General features: G+C 36.9%; 1 protein-coding gene across 4 annotated transcripts in view; it reads right to left on the bottom strand.

Annotated features, from left to right (window-relative positions):
• phf19 (PHD finger protein 19) overlaps positions 1 to 13,060 on the bottom strand; it is a 45,443-nt gene that overhangs the window by 16,214 nt on the left and 16,169 nt on the right. For 3 of the 4 annotated variants that reach the window (XM_059523164.1, XM_059523161.1, XM_059523162.1), the window contains 11 exons: positions 9,350 to 9,555; positions 7,799 to 7,880; positions 7,505 to 7,600; positions 5,677 to 5,771; positions 5,425 to 5,573; positions 4,508 to 4,603; positions 3,651 to 3,719; positions 2,963 to 3,083; positions 1,753 to 1,820; positions 1,342 to 1,491; positions 839 to 908 (listed from right to left, as the gene is read on the bottom strand). In XM_059523164.1, the coding sequence (XP_059379147.1) occupies positions 839 to 908; positions 1,342 to 1,491; positions 1,753 to 1,820; positions 2,963 to 3,083; positions 3,651 to 3,719; positions 4,508 to 4,603; positions 5,425 to 5,573; positions 5,677 to 5,771; positions 7,505 to 7,600; positions 7,799 to 7,880; positions 9,350 to 9,529 (1,176 nt within the window). In that variant the 5' untranslated portion in view covers positions 9,530 to 9,555. Of the gene's footprint in view, positions 1 to 838; positions 909 to 1,341; positions 1,492 to 1,752; positions 1,821 to 2,962; positions 3,084 to 3,650; positions 3,720 to 4,507; positions 4,604 to 5,424; positions 5,574 to 5,676; positions 5,772 to 7,504; positions 7,601 to 7,798; positions 7,881 to 9,349; positions 9,556 to 12,365; positions 13,054 to 13,060 lie in introns of those variants that run through there. The other variant, XM_059523163.1, reaches the window with a different exon arrangement.

Here is a 13,060-nt window from a genome sequence, read left to right as displayed (position 1 = left end):
TTGTACGCGCTCTCGGTGAGCCAGTCGTGCTTGGAGTTTGGGCCCAATGACTCAAGGGTCATACTCAAACCTAGGCACGGTTATGTGCCGAAATCCCTCAACACACCGTTTCGGGCTCAGGTTATTGCCCTGTCTGCCCTGAGGGGAATTCTGAGTTCACGAGCGCTATGCGCTGCCGACTGTTATATGGGCAGTATTGCGTAAGACCCGCATTGCCACATTGGTCAGGCCTTGCCTCGGCTGTGTGATGTCATATTGCCGCATCTACGGATGCTGCTAGATATAGGACGGAGGGCTTTTTCCCTTTTCTGTCCTGGACTCTCTGTGAGTCCCTCAGGTGACTGTGCACTGTAAATACTGGGCGTTGCTTCAGGTTTATTGGTGTGTGATCCCTGCGCGCACGGCGTTTTACATTGGGTTCCCGTAGCGTCTTAGCTAAGACGCAGTACGAGAGAGCTCTCGTAAGAGAACGTACTCGGTTACTAAACGTAACCTCGGTTCTCTCTAGAAGAGCGAACGAGTACTGCGTTCTCTGCCGTGCGCACGATTCACTCTGGTTCGCTTCGGTGATGAAATAAATCAGGTGAGTCAGCCTTTTCGAGCTCCTTTTATAGGTTGGGCCACACCCGTTTCGGCGGGAAGTGGCAAGAAGGGCGCGAAGCTTCAGTATTTTTGCTTCAGTATTTTGTGAAAAGAGACTTTTCCCGTAGCGTCTTAGCTAAGACGCAGTACTCGTTCGCTCTTCTAGAGAGAACCGAGGTTACGTTTAGTAACCGAGTACGTTTTCAACTAGACAAGAAAAGTCATGTTATCCAACTTTAGATGCAGTGAAGCTTACATTAGGAATAGCATCCTCTAGCAGCCACTTGGACCTCTTCTTCCTCCGCTTTTCTGTAGGAACAGAGTTACTGCAACAGAGGAAAGCGAGAAGCATTCAAATGACAATCCAGCATAATAACAACTGAACTAATTAAACTGTCAATCATTACATAATCTTCACCCACTAAACATATCAATACATATCTGCGAGCTGAAATTACTGAATCCTAAAAAGAACTGTGGCTGTCAAATATTTAATGATAGGGGAGAAGCCATGTGTTTTTCAGAGCATGCTCTGCATTAAAGCACTGCGAGTCAAAATAAAAATAAAATTAAAAAAAGCTCTCAAAAAGATCTCATTTACAATCAGCTGGAAAAATAACTAACGAATACCACTGTAAATCAAATAAAATATTTGTCTTATGATAATCAATTTTTAATGTTACCATGTGACATCAACAAAAGGTATTGGTCACAAAATTTGGAGGCACTAATGAGGCATTCAGAAATGCTCAAACTAACCTGTTTCTGTTGACCCCATTTTTGCGGCCCCTGTGGCCCTCACTGTTCTGGGCCTTCTCTGGAAACAACTTAGATGGGGGGTTAGGAGGGACCCTTGTCCTTAGTCGGAAAATGCATTTCCTCTTTTTGATCTCCTTGCCGCAAAGAAACCTAAATTAAAGGGAATTAATAAATGAATGAATGAATATTCAAATGATAAAAATAAAAACATCATAACATTTTTTAATGATTTATTTAAAAAGGTTATGATTTTTTTATCATAATATATATATATATATATATATGTGTGTGTGTGTGTGTGTAATCATGTTTATTTAAATAAATAAAAAAATATAAAAAATCTATTAATTCAAAATCCATGCACTACTTACTTCAAAGAGAGAAAACAAACTGAAAACTTTTTTTTCTTACTTGCTTTTATAGTTGTTGAGGGCATCAAGAATATACTGGCCCCGTTCAGACAGAGGGGTGTTGGAGAGCTTGAAGGGGAAGAAATAGATATGAAAGTCTTTGAGAGAAACTGATTGTGTGATATGGTGTTTTATTATGAGACATTTCCTTCGCTGTTGCCTTGAGCTGCCATGTTTCAATGAAGACAAATAAAACCCACAGGCTTTGCTGAAAAAAAAAAGAAAATAATACTGGCTATTTTTCACTACCCCTTTCTCTCAAAGGAACTGCTTTTCAGTACCTAGCAATTACAGCAATCATCCACAGACAATCTCTAGCACTGCTTTTATTTGGCTTTAAATGTCTTTGAAGCTGAAGTGTGACATTATTGCAAAACTGGTGGCACAACATGGAATGGCATGTTTACAGTTCCTAGAATGTTCTGGGTGTTGCTCTGTGGATGTTTGTGGTTATTAGGGCATTAGGAAGTTGCCATGCGTTTTATAGGGTATCCTTGGTGCTGTTATGTTATGCTTTTAAATTAAATGTTCCCTCCTGGTGGAATGACCTCCCCAACTCAATCCGGGCAGCTGAGTCGTTAGCCATCTTCAAGAATCGGCTTAAAACACATCTCTTCCATCTTTATTTGACCCTCTAACTTTAACACTCACTATTCTAATTCTATTCTTTAAAAAAATCTAACTACCTTTCTAATCTTTTTATATTCAATTTTTTTTTCATTAATTATGCAATTGTATGTGTGTGTGTGTGTGTGACCTCTAACACTAGCTTGCGCTATTCTTTTTTTATTCTATCTGTTTTCTTTATATTATATTATTTAAAATCCAATGCTAAGTGTACTGTGTTAACCTAACTGAGACTTGTTATAGCACTTATATATCATTGCTCTTTTTGTTGTTTTTGATTGCTTCCACTGTCTTCATCTGTAAGTCGCTTTGGATAAAAGCGTCTGCTAAATGAATAAATGTAAATGTTATGGTATGCAATACAGTAAAAAGTGTGTATTGGGTATTACTATGTTATAGCTAGGATATTCTGAGTGGTTACTAGGGCGTCGCTAAGGTGTTCTCTAAGGGTAGTTGCTTATTGACTAAAATTCCACCCAAAGCACACCCAATTTTTTTTTATTAAATACTTTGTTTACCTTTAAAGCTTTTTTTCCTAATAAGTTCTCGAATAGTAAGCAATAAGAAAGGCTTGAATGTACCACCTTGCCCATCTGGAAATGGTCCCAGTTGTTACTGATGAAGGTCAGGATTTCTTCCAGTTCAAAGTATTTCTTCTTACTTTGGACTCCAAGGTTGTAAAGGGTGAGATGGACAACATCCACCCTGCAAGTGAAAAATAAGTTGATTTAAACAAGAAAACCTCACGCAAAATGCCAGAGACCGAGCTGAAGATGTTCTGGACCTAAAGCAGAAATTCTCTTACAACAAATGACACCACCAAAATCGGTCACATGATGAACATTAAATAGAGCTCCGCTCTGTTCACAAGGCAAGGTCCGTTTTAACACACCAGACTTTTTAAGAAGGATAAAGCTTAAATCTGAAACGAGACTGGCTTCATACCTAAACATCCAACACATCCAGCTCACTGTGTTTGAAGAGTAATCCCCTGCTATCATAAGAAATCCTCTCAGCACCAAATCTTCCTTTCAAATGGCTATTTCTCATTTGGGACAAAAAGCAAGAATCAATGTCCAGACAACTGCTACTCTTAAAAAAAAAAGGGAATGTACCCTCTTTACTTTCTGAAATAGCCGGCACTTGAGAGTAAAAGCTCTGGATGAAGAGCTCCTGCCCACATCAATCACATCCGACACTTTGACTATAGAATTCTGACACGGACCTGGGTGCAATCACTTGCTAGGTTGGAAAAGAAGAGCTGTCATTTACCATCGGAGCGCCAGCTGCTTGATGTATTCCACTCCTTTATTGCACACCGCACAAATGAACAAGTAAAACCTATAACATAAAAGACAGAAAATAGAGTCATTTAAATGACAGACCTTGGAGAGGTACAAACGGTGCTGCAGACGCAAAAAAATAGTGCTTGAATCATTATGATCATTTAAAAATTCCCTAACGCATGTAATCTCGCCTGTGTGCGACGCTGCATTAAGTTTGTCTCAATATTCACTAATCATTACAGTTGAGATGCTGCAAGTAGAATTTCACTTTGGTTATTGCATTCATTGATTTCTTTCTGAAAAGCAATGGGTTATATTTCATTATAAAACAGATAACGCCAAGCCTAAAATCTTATTGGACTGATTGCAACGAGCAATTTGTCTGTACATAATGAATGTGAAACAGCTGCACGACACAATCACAGCCAATCAGAGGATATCTGAATTTTACAGTTATGTTCAGTTGGATTTTAGACCAATGAGATTTAATTATTTAATTAAATTAAACCATGTGTTTAGAGAAATGCATTTCTTGCCATGAGTGTAGCAGGTTTGACAAAAATTACATTTACATGAGAGATCTTTGCTCTAAGAAAAGTTAACTTTTATTTAAATAATAATTCAAATATTGAACATATTTTAAATATTTATTACATTTTAATATAATATCAGCCCCTCAGCCATGACAAAATCACTGAAAACATCACTTTAATTATATATAATGATATAAAGCCAATTGCTTTTCAGGGAAATTCATAGACTTGAGGGGTAAGATGAGAAATCCATACTAAAGGATGGCAGAATATTGATTCTGTGATAAATGTAGCTCTGTACAGTACAGACCTATCTCCAAACATCATGGACTCTTGTAGGCACTGCGTACACGCCTCATGAAACCACTGCTCACAGCGAAAGCACTGCAGCATTTTCAGATACCACCTGATGGGAAAATCAGAGAATAAGAAATGAACTGTCAAATCTTTCTTATCAGACACAAAACACAAAGACCTAAACAGACCAATTACAGTTCAGTATAAACAAAAATAACTGGTGGAGTGATGGAGTTATGCGCAAATCTTTTTCTTTCCATTTAGAACAGCTGCAAGATGCCAAGATAACATTTCTTTTACTTTTAGGCTTTTTATCTTTTATTCGTATTTGATTTTTTTCCACCTTAATTTGAATTATTAATAAAATAGTTTTAGTTTTTAGTAGTTAACAATACTGCTCTAGTTATTGTCATTGCAACTAAAACATAAAATGTATAACTTATGTTTAACTTTCTGAACTCTACTGAGTGTCACAGTGCACATATAAAGCCAGCTGCTTTAATAATAATCTGATGACTACTGTTACGAAGCAATGTAGGGACTGTTTATTTTTTAACAATCCGGTGACAGTCCCTGTTCTGTTGTTGGTTGCATAACACATACAATTTTGTTTTGATCAAAATGATTGCAATGAGCGAGCAGACAGCAACCGAGCACACGAGGCAGAGATGTGTGAGTGCATATGTCACACTCTCCTCACTGCATTTACTTCACTGAAACACACAAACAAACCACTTTACTGCAATTAATCAAACGTCCCAATGCTTTCAAACAATGTGACAGATGTTATGCCCAGTACATTACAGTTTTGCTTTCCTGTGCGTACACTACACTGAATCCGTTTTTAATGCTTAGACCTCTAGCAGGAAAAGAAGCCAAGCAAGGAAGAGAACAAAATGAAAGGAAACAGACGAAACGAGGAAGACTCACTCTCCGGGTCCTCCGCAGTAGCAGTAGCACTGCTGATGGTTCGTACGATGCATAGAGTCCCACTCCAGCTCCTCTGGATTATAGGGCAGTACCTGCTTCATGGCCTGCAGTGCTTTAGAAATTGGCCCTTTTTTCAGAGCGCCCCCTTTCTGCCACATAAAGAAACACACGTCAGCAACATGGCCTCCCCAATCCCCATTCATTTACATGGAAAGAGAAAAGAGTGTATACGCACTGATATGAAAGACTTACTCTCACAGCTAAAGCAAAAATGCACTTTCTGCAGAACCATGGAGAAAGGTCAGCTGAGCTCTCCACTGGGGGCAAGTGGCAGAGCTGGTGATAGCCTGAAGATGCAAGGCAAGCATGTGGAAGTACGGAGGACAAATATTACCACACACACAAAAAAAAAGATGTGTAAATATGACCAGCAGAGCTGAAGTCGACACTAATTTTTGAGACTTCAGAGAGCCACTTCAGGCGAGTCATTACTGTAGTGCAGTCTAACCAAACCTTTCTAAATTCATCAAAGACACCCAGAATAGCTCTCTATTTGCTTCTGTAGACGCTATGGCATTTATAATGCAAATTGTACCACATTTTCCACTACAGTTTTTTTTTTTTATATATTATCACAAGTACATTTTAATCAGTTCTTATTCACAGGCAGAAGAGTTCCCCAGCCGTTGCATCATGCAAGAAGTCAAAACAACATTTATATTACTAGATTTCTAAATTTTCTGAAGAAATTGTCAGTGCTACAGAGGCGTAACCACCACAGACATTAAATATAATCATAAAATAAATCAGATATGGCTAAATCTGTTTGTTGGTAGCATGACAATAACAGCACTCATCATTGTCAAAATGAGTGAAAATGAGCTGATCAAATCAATGAAAGCGGGCATTACTGTTCACAGAAGCTGAGGACAAGTTCTAACAATCAGTTGATAGAGTGCAAGATAGGAAGCAATTAGCCGGACAGTAAATATTTTGCTTTTGTAAACCATTTTAAGATAGAGATGTGAAACTTCCGACATCAATACTGTCAAACTTCGACAGAATCATGAATGTGATGAAACAAAAAAACATACTTCAGCATATTAGGCATAAGATTAAACGTGCAATTCACTGCTGACAAGAAGGGATTTTAATAAATGTTTGCTGTCTATGCAGTAGAAATTAGCTTTTTTTTTTTTGTAAATCTGTGCAGAAGTACGATCTGTAATCTTCAGAACAGCCCTGGAGCTGTTCATAGCATGCCGAATGACACATTTTACATCATTTATTATTTGCAAATAGTTCAAATGCATTACATTACAACAACATTATTATTATTATTATTTTTTTAGTAACCTCCCAAGACATGGACATGGGTTTGGTTATTATTACAATCTTAGTTTGCCAGGGTATGGCTAAATGGTTGGTAGGACATTTTGGGTGTATGCTAGGTGGTTGGCACTAACAGAATAACCATCAGCCGTCCCACCCAAACCCAAATAAAATAATTAAAATTAATATAATTTTAAATGTTCTGTAATATATTCATTTACCACAATAAATTACTATTATTTAACTTAACAAATACATTATTTGCCCCTAAGTTAATAATAATAATAATCATAATAATAATAATTATTATTATTATTGTTATTTAGGGGGAGGGACATGCTTAAAGCATTCACTTTACAAAATGATTTTATTTTTACTATTAATATTCCCATCAATTAATAATATTTGGACATTTCATTGGACACATATCTACCTGTGCAAGATGAGGACTCATTAATATTTTGTTTTCCTGGAGGAGAGAAAATCTAAATCTAAATTTGTCTGTCTAACAGTCAGCTGTACATTCGGTGTGCATTAGCATACACATGATCTCAAATCCTTAACCCTAAGAATGAGTAATAGTCAGAGTGATGCAATACAAGCATCACTCATTGAGTCAGTAGTTCTTTAAAATGAATCACTGCTTTCTCCAAGCAGAAGCAAGCTGTTTTACTGCGATATATCAAGGTTTTGTGTGCTACGTAATGAACTAGAATACAGGCAGTGCCCATGTCTGTCTCAGACTCACCTATTCCGCACTTCCCACAGATAAGAATTTCATTACCAGGAACCAAAGACATGTCAGAACACACTGAGCATTTGGGTTCTTCCCCAGGGACACCAGCTGTGCGAGAGAACGAGAGAATAAAGCTTCAGTTACCTCGTCACCATGCTGTCACACACACACACACACACACCTCATAGGACACACTGACATATCAAACAAAATATCGGCTTTCTAGCTTGCTGATGATTTTTTGCTGCTTCTTCTGAAATTAAAAATCCCGGGTTTGTACGATGCATATTTCACTCAACTGCTTACCATGCTGTATGTCTTTCCAAAGCACCCAGAACTTGGAGTTGTCTTCAAACGTCACAAAGCAATTCTGTTTTGAGGTGCTCACCTATAGAGGAAATGGAATAAGAAATGTTTTTACTGTGAAATGCAAACATAAAACTGTAATAAACATTAATATATATTTGCCAAAATATTATTCATGAGTGTAGAACATTCTTTCAGGTCATGAACACCTCTTGTATGTTTCCTCATGGGACCAAGCCATTCATTTTTGTCTTCTATATATCTGGTGTTTCTTAAAGTGGACAACGAGGGCTTCCAAAGCACAGTATAATTTTCTTTTTCAAGACAGACATGTCCCTTTTCTTAAAAATATCCTTTGTAAGGTCTTTTCACCTTGAACAGGGTAAAAATGAACAATATTCCAATTAAATATGACATTTAGCAATTTTACACATTTTCTTATTAGATTTTTATTCCCATTGTAAGTTGTTAATGTAAAAAATGCACATCAAAACCGTAATTTATTTCTTCATCAGAACAGATAAATTTAGCATTATATCACTTGCTCACCAACGGATCCTCTGCAGTGAATGGGTGCCGTCAGAATGAGAGTCCAAACAGCTGATAAAAACATCATAATAATCCTCAAGTAATCCACACGACTCCATCTGATCAATTCATGTCTTGTGAAAAGCTGTGTGTTTACAGGAACCAAATTCATCAGTGAGGCGTTTTAACTTTAAACCACTGCTTCTGGACAAAATACAAGTCCATAAACCATGCTAATGCTTCCTTCAGTGAAAAAGTCCATCAAATCCACTGTTTTGGACAGTATTTGCTTGTAAATGGCGCTTGATCTGTGCATATTTCTTTTCTGACTCAAACTAGACAAGTTTTTCTCTGCAGAAAGCAATATTATTGATAGAGGACTTTATATAGAGTTATTTTAGCCATGGTCTGAAGTTAAAAACATCTTAATGATGGATATGTTTGTTACAAGCGTGCAGCTTTCCACTTAAGTCAGGGGTCACCTAACTCGGTCGCTGGAGGGCCGGTGTCCTGCAGTTTAGCTCCAACTTACCTCAACAAACCTGCCTGGAAGTTTCAAGTATACCTAATAAGACCTTGATTAGCTGCTTCAAGTGTGTTTGATTAGAGTTGGAGCTAAAGCCCTCCAGAGACCGAGTTTGGCGACCCCTGTATTAATTGATTGACTGAAGGATTACTGTGATGTTTTTATCAGATCTTTAGACTCTCATTCTGACGTCACCCATTCACTGCAGAGGATCCACTGGTGAGCAAGCGATGTAATGCATCTCCAAATCTGTTCTGATGAAAAAACAAACTCATCTATATCTTGGATGGCCTGAGGGTGAGTACATTTTAATCAAATTTTCATTTTTGGGTGAACTTTTCCTTTAATGCTGCAAGCACTATTACAACTTAATTTTAAACTTTTCATGTTGCCATGTTCCAGGAGGATATACAGTGCTGTGTGTGCAATAAAAAAATAGAGATGTTCAGTGCATTCAGTTCACGGGTATATAAACTTCGACAGTATCATTAACTCACTCTCTGGATCTTGCCCAGGTAGTAAAGGCCGTCAGACCAGCGACACAACACGTACTGGCCCACGGTCAAGTTGGTCTCCTGTTCGCTGCAGGTTTTCTCTCTCTTGGGAAGCAGGTGCTTGGGTTCTAGAGGTTCCGACCTGACTGTCAGATATCCGTCCCGACAGGCCGATTCCAACATGCTGACAGTAGACACACCTACACTTCCTGTTAGTAAGAACATACAAATCATGAAAAATATGTAGATTACACAAAGTTTATCACATGTGATATTTCCCGGTGGAATTATTTGCATTATATTTCATTCAAACACACTCTTTTGGAATTTTTTTTGATGTTTTTCTATTTAAAAAAGGTTTAAATATGAAAACCTCGGTGAACACAAATCTCTATGTAAAAACTCCCAGAGAAACCAAGGTAAAGATTGACATAATAATGGGTTTTGCCCACTGGTCAGTCCACTTGCATATACGAATAAACACTCAGGAAAGGCAGCAAAAATAATAAGTCTGTCTATTTCTCTTCCAGTTGCTTTTTTAATCTAAATTAGCCCAAAAGATATTTATAGATGGAAAAAGGTTTTAAGGATTTATAAGCGCAATTAATCGATAAGCATAAATGCAGAGCACCATCAATCTAAAGGCATGGCTCATTTAGCATAAATAAGGTTTTAAAAACATGACAGTCTTCTAGTTCTCAGGGAAAACCATAGGAATCAAAATGAGATAGTTGCAGCTTTGTCCACTTATTTATTTGATAGTAAAATTAGGAACATGCACTTGACTAGATAAGTGTTTCCCAAACATTTTTTTTTTTTTATACAGCCCTTTCCATAATGCTGACGTACCTTCCAGTAATGTGTCCTTTTAACTCTCATTATTAAATTAAATTAAATTAAATGTATGCATTTAGCAGATGCTTTTATCCAAAGCGAACAGTTTTTACCTAACATTATAATCATTATAATTATACACTTTAGCAGAATACTTAATATTGTCATATTATTACTTAAAATGTTTTTATTTTACTTATTTACTGAAGTCTTTTGACGTTCAGGGACTGATTACAGCATGAGCAAATAGCATTCGATTAACGGCTGTGAAGATGCAATATGATTGGCTGGACCTACTGTAAGAACACGCTCACTTTAAAGATCGATTCAGTGTTTCGAGTCTGCATGAGATTCAAAACAGTATAGAATGAGACATCTCAAAATAAGGAGGACATTTCTAAAAATAAAACTAGATCATTTGTAGACTACTACGGAAGTTCTAAGCGGCCATCTATTATAATTTTTTTCCTTCTTGTTTTCTCGTTATCTCGACATAACCAAAGTCGTTTTCTCTTTATAATGACTTAATTTTCTCGTTATCTCGACATAACCAGTCGTTTTCTCGTTATAACGACTTAATTTTCTCGTTATCTCGACATAACGAAAGTTTGGTTTCTCGTTATAACGACATGAGTTTTACTGTTGCTACAGTAACGAACTCAACTTTGACAGGCATCTGATGGACAACCATGCAGGCGCTCTTACTAAAGCCTATATTTCTGCAAATTTTGCTTCGCCTAGGTAATAACGTCTACAATACTGTACATAAATAAAGGCTAATCAATCACTATTGATTTTTCCAGAGACAGTACACCAAACGTTTTGTTTTTGTAATTAACATGTTTAAATGGCAACACTGCGAACACTTCAGAAGGATGCAGAACTATTCTAAGATCTTTTAGAGCTGCTTGGATTAAACTCACTTTTAATTTTCCCTTTATTTTAAATAAAATTGTAAAATTTTAATTTTTAGTAGTCATTATATGCTGTGACAGATATATCATGTGCGTTACAAGCTTCTGTTTGAAAAGATCGTTCATGTGCCGTGTATGTGTGTGTGCAGAAAAAAACGATTACAACATTATATCACAAAACTGAATTAAATTAGCCTATGCACTTTAAATATACATCACATTTCTTATCAATATGGTTAACAATAAAGATTAATAATAAGGAAAAGAAGCACATCACAAATAGCCTATCGATGAATCCCGTCCTAGTGTAGATAAACAAAACATTTCTGCTTATTAACTACCTAATCATGTACCTAAATGAAGCACAAATAAAGATATAGGTGCAAACAGAATACGGTGACGTCAACCTTGGGTTTGATAAGCAGTTATTTTATGACACAGAACGCGTTGGTGAAACTCATGCATCTAGCAAGAACTTAATACACAAAATAATCATATTGATTCAAGCATTTAACATTTCTGAATTAATTAAATGTCAGTAATGAACAAGACTGCACAAATTATAGCGATCACGAGGAAGCTCCGTGTACAGTAAGGTGGATAGTGTACAACACCCCATCAGTTATATTCAGGTCTATAGCACCATCTGCTAGCGCAGTCTTGTAACGTTAACTTCTTAGAGAAAATTAAGTCGTTATAACGAGAAAACAAGAAGGAAATTCTCAGCCCGACACGAAAAATCCCGAAAGATATACTGAAACAAATTTCAAATGATTTTCAACGGTCGCGTCGCGTCCAGTGTAGATGTCTTTAGCTGTCCGGTATGGACGCGGTGTTAGGCGAAACTATATGATGCTTAAACGCTCATTCTGGAAACTCGTAATATATTTTGAAGATGATTCAGTGTTCGGTTAAGTTGAGTGACTCAATGACTCGCTTAGAATATTTAAACGATGTCGCCACCTAATGGCGTGATGAGCAATCTCAGTGAGTCAGGTCAGTGAACTGATTCAAAAGATTCCAATCACTGAGTTGAATCAATATACAAACAAAACATACTGTGCATGAATGTGCATGAATGAAACTATGCATGAAAAAAATGAACTCGTTAGTATCAAATATAATCTATATATTATATATAACAATATATAACAATATATTCATATATATATATAATCATATATATATATATATGAAAAAAATAATTATTTAAAAAATAAAATCTTCGTTATTTTATTTATCTATTCATTTGAATAAGTTTATATGTTTACCGTTACATTTTTTGTAGTTTTAACAACTTTGATCTTATCCATAAACTACCATGTGGTTAGGAATCACTCAGTGTGATCCAGGTAAGCAAGTATGTACTGAATGTGCGTAGAACTGCAAATAAATTCGTCCAACCACAACAGTGCACATGGGGAATATTGTCTGACTCAATCTCAACCCCGATGAGGTTAAAAAAAACTGGGGAGCAGAGAAACGGAGCTGGTTGACTCATCGTCATGTGAAGTGAACTTATTGATCTCGAGCAGCTTTCTTCTGCTAATATGCACCATGAATCGAAACCAGGCGGCCGAGAATCACACGATTTTCAACCTAGTACTCTTAACTATAAGAATCAAACATGCGTGCTTTTTCTCTGCGTGACAGAAAATAACACAGAAAACTATTGCATCGACTATAAAAGCATGCACTCCTGCATGAAAGGTCACTCTATAGCCAAACCAACTTCTATCAATTAAAACTTCTATCAAGAGTCTATCAGTTCAGCTTACTTAAATAAATAATAGCCACTGCGAATCTTAGAACGGACTCCCTCCCCATTTCAAGACATGCAACATCATCAGGGCACGCTGGAAAACCTGCACACTGCCAAAACTTCTCTCAGGGACTCAGACAAGTTTTCACGCTAGCTGTAATCAACACATAACATGCACAAAACACACCATCACTCTGTTTCTCC

Source organism: Carassius carassius, chromosome 34, assembly GCF_963082965.1.
Source record: "Carassius carassius chromosome 34, fCarCar2.1, whole genome shotgun sequence".
Taxonomy (NCBI): Eukaryota; Metazoa; Chordata; class Actinopteri; order Cypriniformes; family Cyprinidae; genus Carassius; species Carassius carassius.
This window is presented reverse-complemented; position numbering and strand designations above follow the sequence as displayed.